The sequence below is a fragment of the Girardinichthys multiradiatus genome, chromosome 11 (genome assembly GCF_021462225.1).
Source record: "Girardinichthys multiradiatus isolate DD_20200921_A chromosome 11, DD_fGirMul_XY1, whole genome shotgun sequence".
Taxonomy (NCBI): Eukaryota; Metazoa; Chordata; class Actinopteri; order Cyprinodontiformes; family Goodeidae; genus Girardinichthys; species Girardinichthys multiradiatus.
In genome coordinates, this window is record NC_061804.1 from 5446878 (window position 1) to 5473456 (window position 26579).

General features: G+C 41.0%; 1 protein-coding gene across 1 annotated transcript in view; it reads right to left on the reverse strand.

Annotated features, from left to right (window-relative positions):
* Window positions 1–25748, reverse strand: part of sgcd (sarcoglycan, delta (dystrophin-associated glycoprotein)) — a 200995-nt gene extending 175247 nt beyond the window's left edge. Inside the window, exon 1 of the mRNA XM_047378662.1 lies at window positions 25374–25748. Coding sequence (XP_047234618.1) covers window positions 25374–25376 — 3 coding nt within the window. The 5' untranslated portion in view covers window positions 25377–25748. The remainder of the gene's footprint in view (window positions 1–25373) is intronic.
* Window positions 25749–26579: the final 831 nt, after the last annotated feature.

Below are 26579 nucleotides of genomic sequence, written 5' to 3' on the forward strand. Positions count from 1 at the left end.
TGAGAATATAAAACAGGATTCCTTAGAAAATTAATTACAGCACTGCCATAAAATATTCAGACCTTTTATAACTTAAAACACACTTTTCTAACACAAAAAAAGCCATTTGAGTCACACCCTACAAACCGAATATGAACTCCTACATATGGATAACGAGGTGGTGTGCATTTATGGCTATGAACAGAAAGTGACTTCTTGTCGCAATTAAAAAAAGGACATTTTTAACAGGAATATTATGAATGGATGTGGTGGTCGCTTTATTGGCAACACACAAAAAGGATGGACTAGGCACCCATGCAACAAGAACCTCTATGCAGGAAACAAAGTAAACAGGTCAGAAGGGCAGATAATTTCCTCACACACCATAAACAGTCTCTCCTATGGAAATCCTTTTTGCTCCCGAATTACAAAACAATTGAAATCTTGGATTCAAGGGAAGGAACAATCCAAGCCTGAGAGAGAAGAACAAAACAAAGTTCATACTTTAGCTACTACAGATAGCTCATACAGGGAGTCAACAGCCAGACCACCGAAGCACCTGCTGGTGTTTTGTGATCATAAAGTTGATTGAATAAAATAATTTGATTTACAGCTGTTTTTACTCTGCAGTCTGTCTTCTGCTAATGTCTAAAGATTGCATCATATTAATAAATGCTCTCTTTAAATGTTACCCCTGCATTGTTTTAACCAAATATTTCAACCTAGTACAGTAGGGTAATCCAGGGTGTAAAACAAACAGAAGGCAGATGGGTGATTATGAGCTTTGGTATTTTAGGGCTAATTTAACTACCTGTTTTCCTCAGTAAGTCTTATCAAAAAAGACTAAAAATGGAAGAAACATTCTGCTCACAACATCCAAACCAGCACTGGCAACCGTTTAGCAGAAAAAGATCCTCAGCCTATATTTTGTTCCCCATACATTTTGTAAACTTTTCAGACAGTAGAGAAATCATGCAATCTGTATTAAGGCAGATTTTTGCATACATATTGGAAGTAAAACCAATGACTGTCTCTCTCTCAGGTGTCTATGAGTCCTGCCTGTGTTCCTTCATAGTTGGGGATGATTTTATTTGGGGGAATTGAGCTCAGACACATTTTCCCTCCGACAAGTCTAAAAGCTTCACGATATGTGTGAGACTGGTTTCAGCTGCAGAGAGAATTTCTGTCAGAAAGACTGTTCTACTTTGGTGAGCACTGCAGATCATTGCTCTTACCCCAGAAGATCTCCGGGGAGTCTCAAGAGTGAGTAGGAAAAGAGGACAGACGCACTCGCATGCAAGATGTCTGAGCTAATGTTGAACTTTTATTCCGCCCAAATAAGATTATGGTGAGTTAAACCTGAAGAGGATTCCATTCTCAGAGTAATATAAAAACTTTTACAAAGCAAAAACTCGAGGTTCACACTGCCTTTAAAGAAAACACTCATACAACCAGATAGATTCTGTACAGCCATGTATGTCTTAATAAAACCCTTAATGCCTGACCTGATTCCTTGCTAATGCAGATGAAACACTCTGTGGTAGACCACTTGAGAAAATAGCAGCTCTTATTAGCTTACTGGTGAGCCACAGATATAAGGGAAAGAAAGACTCAAAGACCCTCACAATCTGCACAGAGCAGCATCATTAAACCCTTATGACCACACACAACAAAACATCAGTAAGTCAATGCTTCCCTAAAGAAAACCAATACATTTTTAAAAAAATACTTATGTATTTATAGTAAGATAAATACCGCAAACTGGTACCCTTTGAGGTCTTTTGTTGTCAAGCTGCAAAACTGTGAATACATTAGTGTGGTATGCAAGGTAAACATGAGCCATTTCCAGACAGATGCTCAAAGGTGAAATGTTTGTTCCCCTGTTGTGCACCAGCTTCCTGTTATCAACTGCCGAGTAGGACTGAGCTATATATATATATATACACACACACACACACATACATATATGCATCATTAGCAGAATGTGCATGCATGCTGAGAAGACAATTCAGCCACTGGATTCAGGTGTGTTGGACCTGGAACACATCTAAAAGTTGCAGGATACCGGTCTCCGAGGACTGGATTATGATACCCCTGCCCTACAGGCAAGAATCCAAGGCAAGACAAGGAAGCACAAATAAACATTTCATCATATTTCATCATATTCGCACACATGTTAGTCATATTGGATTTTGAGGGTGGAGTTGGTGAAAAGCCTCCAACTCCAAAGTCCAAATTCCAACTTTATGAACCTTCTTGTATACCTTTGGTATCCCAGGACTCTGTAACTGCTGTTTTGATTAAACAGGCTAACTAAAACTTTTCAACCTAAAACTCCAAAGTTAGATGGTATTGTATTTGATATGTTAAGCTATAAAAGAGCCAATTCAGAGTTAGAATACTTAGAATGTCCCATTACAGGATTGCTTGTTAGCTAGCTCTGATATATCAGCAACTAATGGGGTCCAATGACCAGGTGACTTTATATAGCTGACCTAGGAGGAAACATTTGTTCTAAAATTTAAAAGTTGGACCTCAGACCGATGTTACACTAAAGCCAATTTTACTCAGGCACCAGACTTATGACTATTAACACAAGTCAAGTATCTATTTCTTATACCTGTATACATCAAATACTAGAAATTAAAATAGTTAATCAATAATTGGTTAGAAATGTCCACCAGCTTCCACTTCAGGTTTCCAATTTCAGGGGGCATTCCAGTTGATTTTACTGACTTATAAACACGGAAATTCAAAGTAAGAGATCAAGCATATCCAGGTCAGAATTTGTGGACTTTTGATAGCAATATGTTGATGAGGGCCACTAGTGCTGCAAAAAAATCTTTAAAAAAAACAAATTGTGTAAACCACAATGCAGACCACCTTGCTGGAAATTTGAGAAACTTTCACCAAAAAAAAAAATCCCAAAACTGCTGGTCAGATTTCTGTAGTGATCAACTTGAATTTGTGTTCATGTGCAGGTTGGAGATACATCCAGTGGCTATGAGTTATTAAAACCCGAGAGGTTGCTGCTATATAATTTATTTAATTAGATCACAATTTAAAAAACATAAAACCATAAATTTGGTCGTATTTTACCACAATGTTAGACACAGGTGGAGAAACCTTATCCGGCGACATTTCTCCGAGCTCAATGAGGAAATAAGTGTTTGTTTACAGCAAAGGAAGACACTCATTGGTACAGAAAAATCTGATTCAGTCAATATCTTCATGTTCAGATGGGTGGAAGTCTCATTGCTTCAAAGTAAAGAGGTTTCTTTGCTGTCTGCAATCAGTTGCCACTGGGATGACTAGGACCTTTATAATTATAGGCTGACTGTCCATTTTATTAACAGAAGAAGGGGATGAAAGTGTCGGTCAAAATCAGACATCACTGTGACGTTTTCAGAGGAGACACGTTTCATGTAGTATTTTGATTTAGGTTTCAGTGTTTTGACACCAATAGAGTCTAATAAAGAGGCAGCTGATATATTCAGGGAAATAAAGGGAAAATCAGAATCCTGTAAATGCCAGAAGGAATTTTGGATCACAATCTACAGAAGGAAAGGTGAGTTTCAGACACTCTCAAAGAGAGAACGGAGGGGGAAAAAGGAGCCTATGACACTTCTGACACAAGACTGGGAAGTTAAGAGTGAGGATTTGTTGTTGACTTTGAAGCTCTGGGGCAGAAATATCCAAACAGCTTGGATGGGAAAGGATTTAGTTTCAACCACCAATCTGACTGATGAAATCCTCTCTGTTATATGTTCCGATTCCCACACTGTCCAAACCTCATGTCTCTGCTGAAATTATTATAGGGCAGGCTCTTTAAAAGGAGATTGTTTAATTATCAGAACCTTTCTGACGGATGTCTGTCCTATAAAGTAATCAAACACAGTAACAGTCATTGTTCAGATCTCCTAAGCATACAGGTACTCACAAATGTAAAAAACTATATAAATCAAAACGTAGGAGTAGACTGTGAAAAAAAAAAAAACAATATAGGACATGGAAATACTGTACAATTATTAAAAATGCCATAGTCAGATTACTGAAATGTGCAACTGAGTACGGTGATTTAACATTTTTTTTTACAAATAGCACATTTGTAATTGTGCATGAGAAAACAACAACACACTGCAAATAACAGGAGAGACGTAAACACTTGTTGGGAAGAGTGATAGTTATAAAGTCTGGGAGGAAGGATCTGTGATAACGGTCCTTTGTGCACCGAGGATGCAACAGTCTGTCACTAAGGGAGCTCTCCAGTTCTGCAATAGCAGAATTCATAAATGGCGAGAAGATAAAGGCTGAGTGGTGAAAACACAACTTTGGCCTTCAATATGATCACGATGTGTCAACCAGTTATTTTGCTCAGGTGTTCCCAAGTGCATAGGCCTTCGAGGACTGAAGTATGATATCCCTGCCCGACAGGCAGAAATGACAAGACAAAGAAGCACAAATAAACTGCTAATTTTGTCATATTTTATTGTATTCGCACAAACAGTAGTCATATTGGATTTTGAGGGTGGAGTTGTTGAAAAGTCTCTAACTCTGAAGTCCAAATTCCAACTTTATGAGGGAATATCAATTGATGTTTTTCCTACTTTAAATGAGCACATGTGGACCACTGAGTGCTAACGAAATATATTGTTTGGCCAAAGATTGACAGCCCATAATACAATATATTACAAAAAGTAGAGCGGAGGCAGCCATATGGGTCCTGTTAAAAACAGTGAAGGGATCTCTCAGTCATGTGCAGTAGCATAACACCACCCCTCCTCATTTGACTGCTCAGAGCTGTCAGTCAGCTGTGTATCATAGCCAAAGGTTGTGAAATCACTTCAATTCTTTAATGCAATTACAACCTAATTCAATGCAAATATAAGAAAGGAGAAGCCATAGTTAACAGCTGGATTAGAAACCCATTTAATATTAGATTTAAAGGACTGTTATTGTGAAACATAACACCAGTTCTACATTAGACCAACTTAACTACAGTCATATTCAACAAATTAGAATATGTGTCCCAATATGGCTCGTTTGTCAAATTAAAAGTACCTTTTGAAAAATAACAATCTTCAAGGAGGTATTAAAACTACTTTTGATTAAGCCCAAATTTCCGTATAAAATGTGTTTATTGGTCTGATGTAATATTTTGATCTTAAATATTGTGTTTTCATTTGCTATAAACAGAAAATCATCATAATTAACAGAAATAAAGGCTTGAGTTTCACTTTGTTAGTTGAGTTACTGAAAAAAAACTTTTCAATAAGGTTTTAATTTATCAAACTAAATCTGTAGAAATGTATTAAATAATTATTTAAAAACCTCAGACATGACATTAAAAGCATATTAGTAGACCATAAAGCCCACAAATTGAACAGAATGACGGTCACCGACTTGTAGCAGAAGTAGATTTAGAAGAAAAAATATTTTTTTATTTTACATGTAATTTCATTCTGGACTAAGGCACTTAGTATAATTTGCTCTGTCTGAGGAGAGGCAATCTGACCGATGGTGTCTTTGACTTCACTTAAAGATGGTTTTCAGCAAAAGTCTGTGTGGCTGGCTGCAGACTGCGTTCGTCCCACGGCATCATCATTATAGGTGCTGATCTGCAGCTGTCCATCTTCTCTGATGCCCGCTAAACATCCATTTGTATGCACGCTGCTGCGTTGTTTGGGAACCCGCCACCATTTAGAACAACAATTTTTATGCTAAGTGCCAATCGGTCATGTTGTACCCTCTCAGGGACGTGGTGGAGAACAATAAACAACAGAGATGGGTGTGTGCGGACAGAGAAGGAAGAAAATGAGTGGCAATGCTGAAATACAGATGGCATTTAAAAAAATTAAAAGGTGAAGGAAAGCAAGAAAGAAGAAATCAGGAGGCAGATTTAAAAACGAAAGACAGAAATCTTTTAGTTTCCATAAAAAAATAAAACAAAAACCAAAAGCTTGACGGTAAAAATGTAAAACCCTAACCTCCGATAACCTGCTTCTACTCTAAGCCTTCACCAATATTACTAAGTTAAGGGTCATTTAAAGCCTAAAAAAGAGCGTTGTTGTTGTCAAAGAATTTGAATTACCTACAAAATTTATGTTAACATTCGAAGAAGACCTATGCTACAAAATGAAAGAAATAACTCACAAAAAATATCGCCATACAAGCCTTAAAAGCACAAGTTCTCATATTTTAAATAACAAATTCTTAATCATTCCAGTTGTAGTCTGTGAGGCAGGCACCCTGTCAACTTTCAAGGCTAGGCTTAAAACTTTCCTTTTTGATAAAGCTTATAGTTACAGTGGCTTAGGTTATCCTGCACTATCTCTGTTATTTCAGCTTTCAACTTCATGTTCTCTCTCCGTTTTTCTCTTCCTAGAAGCTACACCTGGCCTGACTGTGTTTAGCTGTGGCACCTTCCTGGAGGGGGACATCGGCTGAGCTACTGCTGCCAACAACCTAATGTTCTCCATCTACAGATGATACACTTTTCCCTCTCTTTTAGTGTTTAACCCCAACTCTCCTAGCTATCATAACTACTGGCTGACCTTCTACTGTGACTATCTGTATGTGCTCTCTTTCATACATAAGTTAGAATATTGGGAATAAAGTGTTGGTCAATTTATCTATTTAGATGTTTACGATCGGCTAGCATATTCTTATTTCTGTTTAAATTATAAGTTTTAATTGTTTTAGACAGAGGCCACAAGATCAGACATGATGGTCGAATATTAAACATGTCCTCTATGAACAGCCACTAACTTTCTAAGGTCTGTTTTTTCCTCTCTGTGGAAGATAGTCTGAAACAGTCATTTGTTAAAAATTAAAATTGTTGCTACTCTAGCAACAAATCAGAAGCAAATGGTTTTAGTGATACAGTCTTCCCAAACACCACGTTTTCACTCCTAGTCTCACAAATTAATACTGGAATTAGTTTTCATCATTGGATGTCATCCACAGGAAACCTGGAAAACATTTAGTGTTGATTGGAAAATTTGCTGCTTACATTTTTTTATTTCTCAGTAGCCTACAGAAAATTGATGCATTAATTATAAGGTGTATGAAAGGATGTTTGCCATCACTGGACTCATTAGCAAACAAAACAACTTATGCTGCTGTGAAAAGTGCCAATGATAAACAGTAAACAGACTCAAAACACTTCTAATTTGGGTTAAAGGAATAAAATGATCAATTACTGCTGCAACAATTTTTTTGATCTTGGGAGTTAAGAATTGCAGGACTCTTTGAGTAAGCAACAAAAGGACTGTCAATAGCAAATTTTGTTACCAAGGATTTTTATAGAGAAACCTCTGTATCTAAAACAAACTCTTAAATTAAGGTTTTTTCAAATTTTTGCCAGCTGTCCCATTAATAAAAAAAACCTTGCAAGTAACATCTAACAAAGTCTAAGCCTGGACCATTGGCCAAAGTCAAACTGTTTGACTAAGCCTTTGTTTCTCCCCCAATCACAGTCCTGAAGTAGAGTAATGATCACCAAAAGCTGAACAGTTTGTCAATTCCCTTTACTTCACCTTCCCCAATCATTGTCTAAGACTGTACCATTGTCAACCCAATTCAAGCACCCTCAGTTCTCCCCCAATCATAGTTTAATACTGGAACTTGGTCATCAAACCCAAGCAACCTGTCTGACACCTTCTATTCTTCCCAAATTATAGTCCAAAACTAGAATACTGGTCACCAAAGCCAAAATACCTGTCCGACACCTTTTATTCTTCCCTAAATTACTGTCTAAAATTGGAATATTGGTCATCAAAATCAAAAGCTACTGTACAAACTGATTTTCATTGTCTTGAGACAAAAATGTTTTGCCATGAGACAAGCTTTTTTGTGAATTGGCACTATATAAACAGAATTGAATTGAAATATATGGAAAACGTTTGTCCAACACATTCCTTTCTCTCCCAATTGTTGTCTAAGTCTGTAACATTGAAAATCCAAATCAAACTGTCTGTCCAACACCTTCACATCACCCCCACTTAGTATAGGATCATAACATTGATTATGAAACCAAACGGTCCAACACCTTTATTTCTCCCCTTATCAAAGTCTAGGACTGTGCCATTGGTCACCAAATCCACAAGACCTGTCCAACACCTTCAATTCTTCCCCAATCACAGTGTAAAACTAGACAATTGATCATCAATGCCAAACAATATGTCCGACATCTTAATTTCTCTAACAATAATAGTCTAAGACTGTGCCATTGATCACTAAAACCAAACTTTCCAAAACCCTATTTTCATCTACCAGTCGTAGTTGAAGACAGAGTGGACTAATGGTCAGCAAAGCAAAACAGTGTCCAACACGTTTATTTGTTCCTTACTCACATTATAAGACAGTACCATTGATCAAAGTCAAACGGTCTATCCAATACCTCACCTCTCATCCAGTCATATTCTAAGACTAAAACATCAGTGACCAAAGCCAATGTGACTCATTGGCTTCAGTTTTGTTACCCAAGGCTGCCTAGATCAAATCCAAGTCACTTAAACAGTAAATGTGATTTCTGGGAATAACAACCTACAATCAAAAGTCAATCATATAGTCTGGAGCTTTTTCTTTACCACTGTGCTCTAAGTCTTCTACAGTACTGTAATCAATTTTGAATATGTTTAAACTAATAACTTTCTCAGCTCACATCAACAAGACACTATCATACATTTCTCCAGGGGAACAAATATAAAAGTCAAAGCACTTCTTTTTCCATATATATATAGTAAGAGAAATGGAGACATTGCAGGAAGTCTCTCAAATTGGGTCTATTTCTGACTCCAGAAGCATTCAGACAATTTTTGCAGGTGAAATGTTCAGGGTAAAATGTGCTATTTGGTTTCAATCACTTGAAATAACAGGTGGAATTTCAATCTGAGAATCACCAGTAATTTCCAAAAACGTGACAGCTCAGGCTGGAAATGATGAGATAAACACCACAAAAAAATCCTGGGCAATAATTTGGAGTTGCTCAAACTGTCGTACACAAAATGAACAGTCCCACTGTGAAAAACACCAGCAATTAGCAGAACAAGCCAAATTGCATGAAACAAACATTTATCTGCCAATCAGACCTCTAACTAGATCACAACTTGTATTACCTCGCTTTGTTCTTCGGAGGAGTTGATTGCAGTCATTAAAACTCAACATTTGACAGTTTTACATTGTGAGTAAAACGAAAGTGCATGCCTAAGCTTTTAGTTTGACTTTGTTCAAATGTAATAATGTGTCATGTTTTAAATTTGTGACTGCAGGAACTCATACTGAGCACAATCAGTAATAAAACTGGACAATGCTGCTGGAATGAATCGTAAAACACAATACTCAAATGGCTAGTGTTCATTGATTAAATAACTAAAGAGAGGAATGAAGTAACAGTAAAAGTTGTTTTTCTAAGGTAAGAGGTAGTTTTTAAGCAGAAACATACTGTATTTTGACTGGAATCCAATGAGATTTGTATCTTAGTTTGATCACAGTATGCATAACTCATAAATAATGCATTTTACCAGCTTGCCAAGTTAAATAAATAAAAATAAATGGCAAACCTGATGGAGCAAATGAGCCTAAATGAACCATCTAAACCTTCACCATAGAGTGAATGTTATACTTTGCTTATTTATATTGAATCAGAAATTTTTAAGCAATGATTAAGATTTTAAGAGTTTTTTTATCCACAATAAATGAAAACATTTTATGAGGTACATTAAAAATAGTGTCCATAGGATTCACATGACAGTAAAAATACTTCAGAATGTTCTGTAGTGTCAGTTAATGGAGAATTCAAATGCTACATTAGCATGCAAAGGCTAATGTTAGCTTATGATTGAATTAAGGCCCTGTCCCAATACCCGCACTTCACCCTACGCCCCTCTATGAAGTGTATACTTTGTACAAGTGTATGTAGGGGTTGAAGTGCGCAGGTTACAAGCGTGCAAAATTGGAGAATTGGGACAGTAGGGGTTACGTCATCAACTTGCACCTCTGCACCGTAACTGCAACATCAAAAAGGGCGGGAACCAGCACTGTTTTCACAGTCTTGCTGCTAAAAAAAAACTATTTAAAACTGCAACAAGCAAATGTTTTGAGGAGAAGAAAGTGCAGGAAGCGAAGAAGGCTTATACACCAGACTCTCGCCGCACCAGTGTTTGTTTGAAAGGTAACTTCAGTGTTATGGCCTACTGACTGCCCAGACTCACTCTGAACCCAGTGGTTTCTTACAATGTTGAGCCTGGAAAACCAGTAAAAAATATATTTGTCGGCTTGCTGACTAAAGTTTACGCAGTTCTTATTATTCTGATTTGATGGCTGATTACGTTGATGGTTGTGATTGGTTTTTGCTCAGAACGTCATCTGCAGCAATGAATTGTCAGTAATATACTTTGGCAAAGTCCACTTAGATGCGGGCTTCGCCGAAGTGTGGATTGAGGGGACAAAGGGGGTGGGCTAAGGACCACTCTGGAGAATTGGGACACTCTACACAATCGAACCCATCAACAGGAACGTGCAATTCAGGTACAGAAGGGTGGAAGTGCGAGTATTGGGACAGGGCTCATGATAATGCACTACAGCTAAAGCTGACTAATGTTGGAAACATTTAAAATACTTAATAGGGTCTGAATTGTTATGCTCAAGTTGTGTTTAATAATGTGTGAAATAAAATGTATTGTGTGGCTTGGTGGCCTGGCTAACAGGCCTTCTATGTGTGTTTGACTTAGATATATCAGTCAGTCCAACTGACATACAGCTCAACTGAATGTATGTTTTTCTACTTGGCAACAATGAAGATACTTCAGACAGGCCAACTGACACTTGATAGAATGTATGTTTCGTTTTGCATGTACATGCCTGGCTTTTCAATAAAAACTGCTGAAGCTGGGGAGAAAGGCAGAAGCGTTCGTGGTGAGCAGCAACGGGGCTGCAGCGTTTCTCCTGGCCGGCCAGAATAACTTGACTGCGCAGTCTTTTTATTTTCTTTTATTATTTAGTTTTACTAAAACAGTATAGTAGGACTTAGCTTTACCAAAACAAACGAGCACAAAGGAGTTCTAGGTAACAAACTCCAACAACTTGGTGATCCCCGACGTGATTTGGGAAAAGCGAGGACTTTCGGCTAAATCAGAACTTCACCAAAAGACGTCTGACACCGGGTACCGATCACTGCATAATAAGGTAAGCGGAGACCTGTTTTAATCGAACTCTGCTCTTTTGGCATTGTCGATAGCCCTAAATTCTTGGTGTCAGATGTCTGAGTAAGTGAAATGTTCTGCTAAATTTAAACTGTGTAGACCAGTATGTTAAGATAATATAAAAGAGGTCAAGTAAAGTAAAGTGAGAAAATTCTGTTTGATTTAGTTCTGGGTTTGAGGCCTGTAGTTGAGATACTACAAATTCTGGGGTTGAAGTCCCCTTGAAGGTTTCGAGTCCTTCTGAATAAGGGTTCGAGGCCCATGTGTTTCCTGAGTTTGGCTACTCTACATGTTTTCTGACGAGAATTCATGATTTTGCTGGGTTGAAGTTCCGGAGGGTGGGGACCTCCGAAGTGTAAACAGTTTTAAATAGGGTTCGAGTCCCTGAGAGTTTTATATTTAAAGGAGTCAGAAGCTGAGACCAGGCAAAAACACAAGGGTGTGAGTGCTCTGTTTTATGCGAGTTCTGCCTTGATAAAACCAGATTACAGATGTAATAATACATAAAGCACATACTATAAGTCCTGTGAAGCAAATTAATTACTGTGAACAGGTCATATGAATCTGTGAGACCAGTAATAGTGAGAGTATGACTGTGAGTTATAAATGACATTTGTAACAAGACCAGCATGAGAAACTATGAGCTGAATAGGATAATTCAGCAAGACTAGTTAGAAACTGGAGCGCATTTAGTGCACTCCAATAATAGATAGAAGTTGCATAAAACATAAACACATAAACAATACATGAGCTGTTCACAGAAGGTATAATCTGTGTAAACAGACGTTATTAGGCGGAGTGTATGAGAGTGTGAAAGGAGAGACGCCCTGCAGACGGCAGAACTCTTCATTGCTGTTGTGTGAATGCAGCATTCCTGTATGGAAACCTAACTGGTGTCAACAATGACAGGGTGCTGATTGCTGTTTGGTGTCTTGAGACGTGTTTATGTCACTCTCAAAATAGTCCAGATACTCGGGACATAGCGTGCCATATTTTCTGGACGGCCTCAGTTGACCAGTGAATGAACAGAGTGAAGTGAAGAAGGGTGTGAATACTTTTCAGGGTGTGAAAACTTTTCTTCTAAACATGGACGGAGAATTTGATAGGGAAACAGATGACTCAGGTTCGAGTGCAGAGGCACCGGTTTGGAAAACGTTTAAGGAACAAGTGTATGTTGTGAGACAACTGGTACAGCAGACTCAGGATGGAAAACAGGCTGATAAGTTGATTAAAAAATTGAATCAGAAAAGGCAGGAGGAAGTTGAAAAAGATGGAACAGACGAACAGAGTAGAAAAAGTGTTGGAAGATGGTTTTGGTTGAATATGAAGAAGGCGAAAAAGGAAAAGGAGGTGGACGAAGGAAAATGTAAAGACAGAGTTGAAATGTAAAGGCAAGTTTAAAGAGATAAGGGACAAGGCAGCAAAAAATGAGACATTCTGGTCCCAGATGGTGTTAATATGGCAGGGCGGAAAATATGCAATGTTTGATAAATCGAATATCACACTAACAGAACCACACACTGACAGGAATAAGGAAGTAGATGACAAGCCACCACCCTATGCACCTCCCACTGCTTCCGCCCAGTATCCTCCCCCTCCTACATCTCCTCCCACAGGGCTGTACCCTGTACTTGACGTCAAAGAAGGGCGTGTAACTGTTCGTGGGTTGTCCAGCCCACAGGCTGCTCTCACCTCTTGTCCCGCCCCTACAGCTCCACAAGTAAAACAAAAGGACTTTCTTTCTTTCTTATCTGAATCACAAGACTCTCTGTCTGTAACTGACCCAGCTTGCTCTGAAGCACTCTCTGTTGACTCTTATACTCAAGTAAGCCCAGATGAGTTTAAGCTAAGAAGATTGTGAGAAATCTTGGATGGTGTAACAATTCCCATCCCACCTTTAACTCCATCTCAGCACCATTCCCCAACCTGCACAGATTATTCACCCCAAAGCATAACCATGGCAACACCTGCCCCATCTAAGCAAGTAGGCTCAGTGACTGTTGCTGTGTATGGTGACTGGCAGCCTGATGCCACACTTCCACCACAGACATCTACTCCTTGGGCTTCACCCACTCCTAGTGTAGAATGTGAGGCCCAGGAAAATGAACCACACGAACCTACATGAACCACCAGAAGAAAAGTCGATGTGGAAGGCGAGAGGAGGCAGTGAGGACCAAAATGGACTTTGGAGAAATCCAGACGGACGTCCAATCCTGCCACCAGGGCTCACTACAGCAGCCCTGGAAGAAGCCCATGGCATGGGGCATGTAGGGACCACACAAATGATAAAAAATCTCGAACATTGGTGGCATCCTTATTTAAAACCAATGGCAGTGCATTGGATAGACTCATGTGAAATTTGCAGACAGTTCAATGCCAAACCTAACCTGAAGCCAGCGCCAGGGAAATTCCCAGTGGATCCTATTGCAGGGAAAGAAATCATCATTGACTATACAGATATGACTGAGAGAGTGAATGGGTGAATATCTGTTGGTATGTGTGGATGCATTCACAGGATGGCCAGAAGCATGGCCTACAGAAAAGGAGGACAGCAAAGCAGTGGTAAAGTGTCTGATCAACCATTACATCCCCAGACACAGTTTCCCAGCCACAATAAGATCAGACAATGGCACCCACTTCAAAAACGAGGAGCTCAGAGAAGTGGAGAAATTTTCGGGACTTAAACAGTCCTTTGGGACAGTGTACCATCCACAGTCCCAGGGAAAGGTGGAAAGAAGGAATCAGACCCTCAAAACCAAATTGGCTAAAATCTGTGCACAGACCAAAATGAATTGGGTCACAGCCTTACCATTAGCCTTAATGTCAGTAAGAAGCTCTGTAAATCAGAGGCATGGTCTGATCCCCCATGAACTGCAAACAGGTAGACCATTTCCAGGTCCCCAAACCAGGCTACCTTTTCTAAAGGAATGTGAACAGTCTATGTCTCACCATGATTATTACAGATCTCTCCACAGTTTGGTTGCAGCCTTCTCAAAACAGGTTCCAAAGAAACCAACCGAGGGACCCCAGCCAACCACAACCTCGGAAGCTGAGTGGGTTCTGCTGAAGGTGATCAAAAGGAAGTGGTCAGAACCCAGGTGGACCGGTCCATTCCAGGTCACAGAAAGAACCTCACATGCGGTGAGACTCAAGGGTAAAGGCGACACCTGGTACCACTGGAGTCAGTGTACAGTGACAGACACTCCGCAGAGAAAACCTGAGAGAGAACACGACAATAGAAGAGCCACCTTCTCACCCTACAGAAGGGGCAGAATAATCCCCAGGGGTGAGAACGCAAAGTTCTAGGTCAGTCTACACCTGAGAGCTGAAGATCAGATTTCTCACACCACTGAAGGGGCAGAATAATCCCCTGGTGTGAGAACGCAAGGCTCCAGGTCAGTCTACACCTGGGAGCTGAAGAGGAAAAAGCACAATCAGGAGAAGAGGCGGCAGTGATTGAGTTTCCCTCTCACTGAAAGTGGTAGAGTTTTCCCTCCCACTTGTAAAATACTGAATAAAAAAAAAAAACTGAACTAAAACTTTTGTATCTCTATTAACTTCTTTTTTACAGGTATCAAAGATTATATTACTCACAAGTATTACCAGGAATAATCATGGGGAGCCAAAGGGTAGTACCAAAACCCTCTAAGGGTTGGGTCATGGGATGTTTGTGTGTCATATCTTTTTGCATTATTACAGTAATTTTGGGTTTGTTTTGTGAACTTCCACTCCAGACATGCTCTGACAGCCGCCAAACTGAGCAAATGTTCAAACGCGCAACCAATAAGGGAAAAGCGGACTGGTGTATGGATAAAATCGAGGGGGTAGAGCTCAATTATGTTTGTGGGGCCACCACCACCTTTTCATTTGACCTCTGTCTGGTGGTGAATTGCGGGAATGGCGGAACCGGGTGGGAAGGTTATGCCATTTATTTATGCGTGGACGAAAGATGGTCTAAGTACTGTAAACAACGGAGGTACTCCTTGCCCAGGCCCCCACCATGTGGCTCTTGGAGCGGGGTGACTAGTTGGACGGGCTCTGGATGGACTCCTGATAAAAAAGCAATACCCAGTAATTTGACAAATATCAGCATCCAGCGTGACACGCTGGGTGGAGCCATTAGCAACGGACGTAACCCTCTTATGCTCTCCATGCACGTTGACTGCACTCAACCCTCTGTAGAGTATTTTACTCTTGCAGTATGGCAGTCAGGAACAGACACATGGGGACCAATAAAAATTTATTTTCGAACACCGTCTGTGCACCAGGACAACACAATTACCGTCCCACCGACAGTCAGGCCAAAAAATAAACCCCAGGTGATGGAACTTGATTATTCCACATTGAAACCTATAGAGGTAATCCAAATGGCCACAGGATATACCGAAGATAAGCTTTGACTTCAGTGGATAACACAAACAGCAAAAGAACAAAGCAAAGCTGAGTGTGTGGCCTGTGCCTCGGCCCGACCACATCTTACCACCGATCCCGCCCCTCTGTATCCAGAGGACACGTGGGGTTACAATTGTATGATACAACTAACTAAGGAGGCCACACCAGCTAACTGCACCATACTAGCCAGCATTTTTCCTCCCATCCCCAATAACACCAAAACAGGACCATTTACCCCTAAAAAAGGGAATGGCTCTTATACTTGTTTTAATTTTACTGCTCAAAACCCTAAAATCAATGTGGGACAGATCCCCTTAGATTGGTGTAATAGGACCGCTTCAGGCGGGGGTATTGGATGTTGGGCAATGTCAGGACTCTACTATTATTGCGGAGACCATAGACTGCTCACTAATATCCCACAAAAGACGGTAGGATTGTGTGCCATGGTTAGGCTACAGGCACCACTGGTCCTGATAAGACCTAATATAACATCTGCCACGACCACTCATGATAAGACCAGGGCGTTAACATGTAGAAGAAGAAGGCACGTCATGAAAAGGAGCGCAGGAACCTTTGACCTGAGTCAGGGCTCCCCCACTTACATTGATGCCATAGGAGTACCTCGGGGAGTGCCAAATGAATATAAAATCGCAGATCAAGTGTCAGCAGGTTTTGAAAATATCCCAATAATTGCAGCCTTTTTTTCCGGTGACCCCAAATAAGAATGTTGACCGCATCAACTACATCCATTACAATGTTTTACGTCTAGCTAACCTAACAAGGGATGCAGTAGAAGGCCTGTCTGAACAATTGGCACCAACCTCCCTCATGGCTGTGCAAAACCGAATGGCATTAGATATGTTGTTAGCAGAAAAAGGGGGCGTCTGTTCGATGTTTGGGGATATGTGTTGTACTTTTATTCCCAACAACACTGCACCGGATGGTTCACTGTCAAAGGCTTTAGAGGGACTTAAGACCCTCTCCGCAACCATGCATGAACATTCTGGAATTGATAATCCCCTGGAGGAGTGGATGACGGGTGTGTTTGGACGCTGGAAAGGACTGATAATGTCTTTGTTGATTTCTATTGCTGTGTTTGTAGCTATTATGGTGACGTGCAGGTGTTGTTGTGTACCATGTATTCGTTCTCTGGTGGTAAGATTTATCACCCACCATGATGCCACTGCTAGAGGTAGACGGTGATGATGAGGAGCAGGAAGGCATGCTGAAGATTTAAAGTTGCTTAAAATATAATCTGCGGGCATTTTAGGGTGAAGTCTTATTGAGACTTCAAAAGGGGGTAATGCTGGAAACATTTAAAATACTTAATAGGGTCTGAATTGTTATGCTCAAGTTATGTTTAATAATGTGTGAAATAAAATGTATTGTGTGGCTTGGTGGCCTGGCTAACAGGCCATCTGTGTGTGTTTAACTTAGATATATCAGTCAGTCCAACTGACATACAGCTCAACTGACATTTGATAAGAATGTATGTTTTTCTACTTGGCAACAATGAAGATATTTCAGACAGGCCAACTGACACTTGATAGAATGTATGTTTTGTTTTGCATGTACATGCCTGGCTTTTCAATAAAAACTGCTGAAGCTGGGGAGAAAGGCAGAAGCGTTCGTGGTGAGCAGCAACGGGGCTGCAGCGTTTCTCCTGGCCGGCCAGAATAACTTGACTGCGCAGTCTTTTTATTTTCTTTTATTATTTAGTTTTACTAAAACAGTATAGTAGGACTTAGCTTTACCAAAACAAACGAGCACAAAGGAGTTCTAGGTAACAAACTCCAACACAAAGCATCACAATGGTGTTAACTGTTGCACGCTAACATTAGCATAATACGCTACATCGCTCTCAATAGGTTACAATAATCTACAGCTTAAGGTATTTACGCATTCAAATGTGATGTTGGCACACTAAGGCTAATACTAGCCATCACTTGTTAACATTAGCATAGTGTACTGCAGGTTAAATTATCTGGACATGGACTAATGTAACTGAAGCACACTGGCATTAGCATAAGTCTATGTTATGTTTGTCAAAATTAAAATGTTCTGCCATCTCAGTTAATGAAGTATTTAAACGCTATGCCATTGTTAGCATAATACACTGCAGCCTATAGTCGGCCAAGAATGTTAATGCTAAAACAATATCCTAAAATCTGCCTTCAAATTTCATGTCATCCAGATAATAGTAAACTGAACCGTCATTGCAGTTGCACATCAGTGTGTATATTAACTGATTCATTTCATCATGTTATTTGAAGAGTTGTGGTTTTAAATGCATTAACAGAACTAAGGGAAACTGGTTTGAATTATTCAAACGTGTTTTTTTTATTTATTTAGGATTTAGTTTCTATGTGGTGTAAAGCAATTTTCCATACGTTGAAAAACTTGATTTTAAAGCAGTAAAGCACAAGATGTTAACCACAGTTTCACACATGGCATTTTAGTTTACATAAGCAGGTTTAATATGATTTACACCTATACATAGGCTTATACATGGGTTTCTTTCTTTTTCATTACATGGCTATTTAAACATAGTAAATAAATACTATAAATTTAGAAAGAAAACCTGAAATAAAGAAATAAAAATCCAGAAGTAACTGCCAGTCAGCTGGCTTCTTCAGTAAGTTGTGTCATCTTTAAGATGCCAACTTTTAATATTTTAACACCAAGTCCTCCAAAGGCTAAAACATGATTTAGCAATAGCATGCCAAGTCATGTTTTAACATCTTAAAACAATGGTCAGCATCAACATGCTAGGTCATGTTTTACGGGCTAAAACACTACTTAAACCATGCTAAGGGTTCTCAAGGGTGCAGCTTGGGGGCCATTTACAGTCCTTGGAATGATTTTGTGAGGCCCCCAACCGCACTTCAGCAATGATACAAATTTGGCCCACCATCTAAACTTTTTGATTGCAGATGGACACCTAAGTTTCTAGCGGAAGATTTTTACCAACAAATTAAAATCTCCCTAAAATGAAAAATTGTAGGTACAAAACAAAGTATTTTTCTTTCATTAACTATGCTTTTTCCTTTCGCTTTAATTTAATAGAAAATAGGACTACAAACATTCAGCTGCTTTTACTCAAAGATTGGCATAAGAAGGGGGACCGGAGGGTGTGTTCCCACTACAGCGGGATCACACTCCTCAGCCTCCCTGGTAAGGCCTACGCCAGGGTATTGGAGAGGAGAGTCCGGCCGATAGTCGAACCTCGGCTTCAGGAGGAGCAGTGTGGTTTTTGTCCCGGCCATGGAACACTGGACCAGCTCTATACCCTCTACAGGTTGCTCGAGGGTTCATGGGAGTTTGCCCAACCGGTTCACATGTGTTTTGTGGACCTGGAGAAGGCATTCGACTGTCTCCCTCGTAGTGCTGTGTGGGGGGTGCTCCAGGAGTATGGAATCGGGGGCCCTTTATTAGGGGCCATCCGGTCCCTGTACGAGCGGAGCAGGAGTTTGGTCCGCATTGCCGGCACTAAGTCGGACCTGTTCCCGGTGCATGTTGGACTCCGGCAGGGCTGCCCTTTGTCACCGGTCCTGTTCATAACTTTTATGGACAGGATTTCTAGATGCAGCCAAGGGCCGGAGGGGGTCTGGTTTGGGGACCAGTGGATTTTGTGTCTTCTTTTTGCACATGACATGGTCCTGCTGGCCCCCTCTAGCCAAGACCTACAGCATGCGCTGTGGCGGTTCGCAGCCAAGTGTGAAGCGGCTGGGATGAAGATCTGCTCCTCCAAGTCTGAGGCCATGGTACTTGACCGGAAAAGGGTGGCTTGTCCTCTTCAGGTTGGAGGGGAGTTCCTGCCTCAAGTGGAGGAGTTTAAGTATCTCGGGGTCTTGTTCACGAGTGGGGGAAAAATGGAGCGGGAGATCGACAGACGGATCGGTGCGGCTGCCGCAGCAATGGGGGCACTATGCCGGTCCGTTGTGGGGAAGAGAGAGCTGAGCCGAAAAGCAAAGCTCTCAATTTACCGGTCGGTCTACGTTCCTACCTCACTTATGGCCATGAACTTTGGGTCATGACCGAAAGAACGAGATCCCGGATACAAGCGGCTGAAATGAGCTTCCTCCGTAGGGTGGCCGGACACTCCCTTAGAGATAGAGTGAGGAACTCGGCCATCCGGGAGGGGCTCAGAGTAGAGCCGCTGCTCCTCCACATCGAGAGGAGCCAGTTGAGGTGGCTCAGGCATCTATACCGGAAGCCTCCTGGACGCCTTCCTCGGGAGGTGTTCCAGGCACGTCCCACCGGGAGGAGGCCCAGGGGACGGCCCAGGACACGCTGGAGGGACTATGTCTCTCGGCTGGCCTGGGAACGCCTTAGGCTCCCCCTGGAGGAGCTGGAGGAGGTGTCTGGGGAGAGGGACGTCTAGGCGTCTCTGCTGAGTCTGCTGCCCCCGCGACCCGGATAAGCGGAAGACGACGAGTACGAGTATATATATATACAGGGGTTGGACAGTGAAACTGAAACACCTGTCATTTTAGTGTGGGAGATTTCATGGCTGAATTGGACCAGCCTGGTAGCCAGTCTTCATTGATTGCACATTGCACCAGTAAGAGCAGAATGTGAAGGTTCAATTAGCAGGGTAAGGGCACAGTTTGGCTCAAAATATTGAAATGCACACAATATTATGGGTGACATACCAGAGTTCAAAAGAGGACAAATTGTTGGTGCATGTCTTGCTGGCGCATCTGTGACCAAGACAGCAAGTCTTTGTGATGTATCAAGAGCCACGGTATCCAGGGTAATGTCAGCATACCACCAAGAAGGACGAACCACATCCAACAGGATTAACTGTGGACGCAAGAGGAAGCTGTCTGAAAGGGATGTTCGGGTGCTAACCCGGATTGTATCCAAAAAACATAAAACCACGGCTGCCCAAATCACGGCAGAATTAAATGTGCACCTCAACTCTCCTGTTTCCACCAGAACTGTCCGTCGGGAGCTCCACAGGGTCAATATACATGGCCGGGCTGCTATAGCTAAACCTTTGGTCACTCATGCCAATGCCAAACGTCGGTTTCAATAGTGCAAGGAGCGCAAATCTTGGGCTGTGGACAATGTGAAACATGTATTGTTCTCTGATGAGTCCACCTTTACTGTTTTCCCCACATTCGGGAGAGTTACGGTGTGGAGAAGCCCCAAAGAAGCGTACCACCCATACTGTTGCATGCCCAGAGTGAAGCATGGGGGTGGATCAGTGATGGTTTGGGCTGCCATATCATGGCATTCCCTTGGCCCAATACTTGTGCTAGATGGGCGCGTCACTGCCAAGGACTACCGAACCATTCTTGAGGACCATGTGCATCCAATGGTTCAAACAATGTATCCTGAAGGTGGTGCCGTGTATCAGGATGACAATGCACCAATACACACAGCAAAACTGGTGAAAGATTGGTTTGATGAACATGAAAGTGAAGTTGAACATCTCCCATGGCCTGCACAGTCACCAGATCTAAATATTATTGAGCCACTTTGGGGTGTTTTGGAGGAGCGAGTCAGGAAACGTTTTCCTCCACCAGTATCACGTAGTGACCTGGCCACTATCCTGCAAGAAGAATGGCTTAAAATCCCTCTGGCCACTGTGCAGGACTTGTATATGTCATTCCCAAGACGAATTGATACTGTATTGGCCGCAAAAGGAGGCCCTACACCATACTAATAAATTATTGTGGTCTAAAACCAGGTGTTTCAGTTTCATTGTCCAACCCCTGTATATATATATATGTGCAATGTGTTAAGATACCATTTGATACCATTTTGCTCTTTGCACTAACAAGAAAATTTACTTGCAACTGACAAACTTTCCATTTTAAGAAGAAAGCAAGCCGGTGGATCCATTGCCTTCCATTTTACATCCAAATTAAAACACGTTGCCCTCACAAGACTCGTGTTCATATCCCAGAATCACCTCCTAAACGTTAAGATCAGAGGGGTGTAACACTGAATCTTTCTCCAGCTATCCTCTAATTGAGATAAACTGCAGTTTTCTTACTGTGTTTGAGCCTGCAGAGCTTCATCACAAAGACTAAAAGAAAGGCAAATAGAGAGCAGCAGCCCTGTTAATGCAATGGGTCCTTCCTATTTGGACTAATATTTAAGTTGTTTCCACAGTGAAGACATTCTGTACTGTCTAGTTTTATTAATGATAAATTGTTGTAGTTTATATTACATGAAGTGTTTGATATTTGCCCTTTACATGCATCTTCTAAAATCTACTAAATAATTTCTTTTTCCATGTGAGAGCTGCACATAAACAGAAAAATATGCTGGAATACAGCTCCATATATAAACTGACCCGGTTCCATGATTTCAGAGCAAGACTAAAGACTGTAAATCTATTTAAACCACATTAGTGTGCAGGTTTGTTTGTCTGCAGTCGGAGGTAAAAACCTGAAGCTGTCTGCAGAGACGGAGACGGACAGTCGGGTTCTGAGGGGGGACGGGATGTTTACAGCTCTGACTCTGTTCCCAATATAACTCTGTTTGGACCTGCAGCTGCTATGGGACCAGAAACAGGTGGGATGTTTTACATGTCAGAGTCTCAGAGGAGCTCTGGACTTTTTCTTTACAGCAGCAGAGGTGAGATGAGACAGAAAGCAGTGCTGGCTGCAAAAACAGAGCTGAAGCTTCTCTCTTCTTTTCCAGATTTTTAATATAAAGTCTTCTTTAAGAAGCAGAAAGCCTGTAAATGATGGAAAATGGCAGGAGCACAAACTAAAAACTAAACCACAGCTTGGTTAGATTTACAGCATGAATGATCCGTTCTGGGTCTTTCAGACATTGCAGTCATGATATGAACACGTGGATTGAACTGTTTTAAGGGAGAGAATGTGGTCAGTCTAACGTTATTTTTACTTGTATGTACATGTTTGTATCATGGCAACATGGAGCAGTACAGGCTGGGAACTGATAATAAGATGCCTTCTAAATATCGAGATGATGCAAGATTTATACATGTTGAAGTTTAAGCAGTGATTAAACATTCATTTTAGACCAGATTTTAGTCAGCATGTCTGTGAATAATTGCAGCATTTAAATGGATTCTCAACCAAAAAAAAGTTGGCTCTTCTTTCCATTTTTCTTTACTTCCTTTTTAAATTTTTTCCTACCTACCTTCAATTTCCCTTCTTTCCTTTAATGTCTCTGTTTTAATCACCCTCTTCTTTGTTTGTTCCTTAATTTCCTTCCTGTCTTTTTTCTTTCCCTTTTACTTCATTTATTCGTGCCCTCCTAGTTTCAAATTCCCTTCCTTTTTGCTTTCCACCCTTCATGCTTTCATTTTTCATTCCTCCATTTCTTCCTTTCATCATTCCTTTCTTTTCATTTATAGTTAATTTTTTCTTCCTTGCATCCTTTTACCAATCCTTTCTTCCTTCCTCAACCTTTTGTGATTTCCTTATTAGTAACTCTTTATCCTACTTTTAGTTCTTCCTTCATATCCTTCTTTCTTTTCTTTCCAATCAATCCTTCCTTCCTTCAATCCATCCTCAATTTCTTCCTTATTTCCTTATTTGTTCCCTCCATTCCTTATTCCTTTCAAATTTTCACGTTTCCAACTCTTCATCCTACTATGAGTTCTTCCTTTTTTATTTTGCTTTCCATCCATCCATCCATCCATCCATCCATCCTAAAGTCCTTTTTTATATCCTTAACTCTTTTCTCCATTTTCCTTTCTACTTGCTATTATTCCTTCCTATCCTTCCTTCTGTCCTTCCTATCCTTCCTAATTTTTCCCTTGTTCTCTTACTGTTATTGTTTCCACATTTCTAACCTATTTAACTTCTACATTTTCTTCCATGCATCTCTTTCTTCTCTTTTCCAGCTCAATCTCTAACTTCCCTGCAGTTTTTTTCCCTTCCCACCTCATTTATCACGTTCCATTTCTTTATCCCACAATTTGCATTTTTATTTTTCACTTCCTCTACATGTCTCTTCCATCTTCTCTTACTTGTTTATTTGCTCATTTAATAGTAAGGAGTTTGCAGAGAGTTACATTGTTCTACCCCACTTGCCAGCATATTAATTTCCAACATTATTGCTCAGATGTATTGGTACAGAAACCATTGGCTGCTGGGTCTGAACTAAGATTTTTTGAAGCTGGGTGTCATAGGTTAGGAAGGCAGTGAGTACATCTGTGCACGTAGGGAGGAGTGGAAATATCATTTCAGTAAACTTTCAAGCAGCAGTTTCAGGAGGAAGAAAAACAAATTTAGAGACACTTAGAAGTTGTATTTTTCGTTTTTGACTCCGATACACAGGATTAATGTACCTAATGTATTAAAGACCTTGTTTGACCCAGCATAAAGTTATACATAGCCAGAGCAAAAGCTCCTGCCTCGTATAAAGTTTGTGATTTGCATCTTTCATCTCTGAAACTGTCCTCAACAAAGAGCACAAACCCTCTGTATTTTAATAAGTGCAATAAAGCGTGGCCAGACTATGGTTTTGTCACGCTTGCAAAGGTCTGCAGAAAATCTCAGACAAAATAAAAAAGGGGACTAATGAGACCTTTTGAAATCTCTCTGAGTTATATTTGGATCTGAAAGTTTTCCAACTGAAGATAAACAAGTTCCCAAGGGTGTAATTTTAGGAGTATAGATCATACTTATTTTTACATGTCAAAATAATAGGTGTGTACTCTGAGGAAAAAACAAATCAAATCTGTCAGAAACACACCTTTAAGCAGTGGCTGAAGGATGCTTTGAATGACAGGTTATGGAAAGAGAAAACTGGACTGCATTTACTGATTAGTTATTAGAAAAAATGGACTTACACTGATTAAAGGTGCTCCCAAAACTTAAATTCAGACAACTGCATCAAAATGTACCGGCACCGTGCATTTTATGTAGACAGTAAATTTAAGATTGTTTGATCTATTGAAGTAAAACTTTACTTTTCTTGAAAAATCTGTTTAAACATAAGAAACTTGAATCTTATCTGCGATAGTGAATAGACTGATGGAAAAATGTAATACCCCGGAAGGAATTGTCTAATTTAAAATAATTTGGTCCACATGCAGATTAGAGATGGGGCTGTAAATGATTCAATTAACAAGGCAGCATGTCTAGAAGAGCCATCAGAGGGCAAAAGTGGTGGTAACACAGGTGAAACCAGAGTCTGATTGGGCAGGGTTCAGAGCGTTCGACAGTCACTCCCCAACACAAACAACTATATCAGATTCTATCAAACATTGTCTTTCTGTTGGGCCTGTTTGAGCAGATTCTGTCCCTGACCATCATCTTCTCAGATTCAGCAACATGTATGCTTCAATGATCAAAAAACAAACTAAGTCCAACCCTGATAGGTCCCACCACGAGCCTGTGTTGGGTCGTGTGTCTGCCCCTCTACAGTAAACCCAGACAGTAGGCTGCAGTCTGTCCACACTCTGCTTCTTGTTATTTATTTATAGCAGCTTGTTCCCCAGAGGGACGGAGTAACTGAAACCAAACAATGTGGGGAAATGGGGCAAGCAGCCCACCCACTCCTTGGTGAAAAAAGGTTGAGTCTGGAGCCAACTGTCTTGGATATCCCTTCTTCTTCAGATTCATTTCTGAATGAAGAACATTTAGTTTGTCCAAACTCCACCACTATCAGGGACTGTGTTTGTAAGGGGGTGATAAGATTTTAGGAGCAGAGTAATCCTGAAGCACTGCAAACTGTAGGAGAAACTTCACTATAATTTGGAGCAAGAAGCTCCCAGCAATCAGAGCTTGACCCACCTCCCCGCCCACCGACAATCACATGTAATGAGCAGTCACAACAAGACAGTGAATCCAAACTTACCATGTTTTCTTTCTTTCCTGTTCCCCCCTCCTGAGTTAAAGTCCTTTATCTCCCTCCCCTCTGGGCTCCTGGTGAGCTCTGCTGAAAGCCGACGAGCGTCAGGCGGATAAAAATGGAACAGAGCTGCTGCTGAGAAGCTGCATGAGGCCTTCACTGACCAACTCAAAGTCAAGGCAGCCACCTCGCTCTTTTTTTTCCCTCCCCTCTAACTTGTACGCCTGTCAGCTTTTCCAACAACAAATAGCTCCCCGCCTCCTCTGACCAAGCCCCTGAGTTTGGGAGTCGTTTCCTGAACGCTCGGTGACCCTCCTCTCTGACTCCTTCCTTTTTTCATAAGTGGCTGCTCTGCTGTGGCGCGTCCTATTGCTCCAGCCCTGTGTCTCGGAGCTGCAGCTCTGCCTTCCTGCCAGATTTAGAACACATGTGGGCTTCGGGTCTCAAGTTTAAAGAGGCGGGACTCACCCCAGAGTGTTATTTTGCCATGACAACCTCCTTTATTTTCCTTGCCTGCTGCCACCATACTTTATGGGCAAATACATCAGGTGCAGGGTCTGGCCAGAAAAGTCAGGAAGGTGCCTAACCGAGTGAAATGACCTGGAAGTTTCTCAATGGCTGCAGTTCAAATACTCTAAACTGTTGCTGAAATGAGCTGGAGATGATATGCTTCCCTTAATGCCTGGCTTCTTCAACCATCTTTCATGGGAGGAAAAGAGAATATTCCATAGTATACATGACCCCAACACTTTAGAGAGTCACAGCATTTACTCTGAGGTCTAGGGGCGAGCCATTTGTTCGCTTTTGTATAGTAAGTCGAAAGCAAAGAGCTAGACTCTAAACTGATATGTTTTAGGGTTACACTTCAAGAAAAGTGTTTTAAGGATTACGTTCAGAAAAACTTTTATCAAAATCATCTTTTTGCTGATTTTTTTTCTTTTGCGCACACAAAAAAGCAATTTGACTTTGGTTCCAATGGAGACATTTCAAAAAGAAATTTGTGCAAAGATGAATGGCATCCATCTGGGTACTCAGACTGTTAAGTGTTCGTCAGAGAGACAGCCTGGGGTAAGAACCTGTTTATGTGGTGGCGGTTTTTTGTAAATAGCGCTCTCTGGTTGGGGAAGAATAGTGTCTGGAGTTGGGAAGAGGGCGAAGGGATTTGTATTATGCATGGGTGGACAGTGGGGGTTTAAGGGCTGGGTACACCTA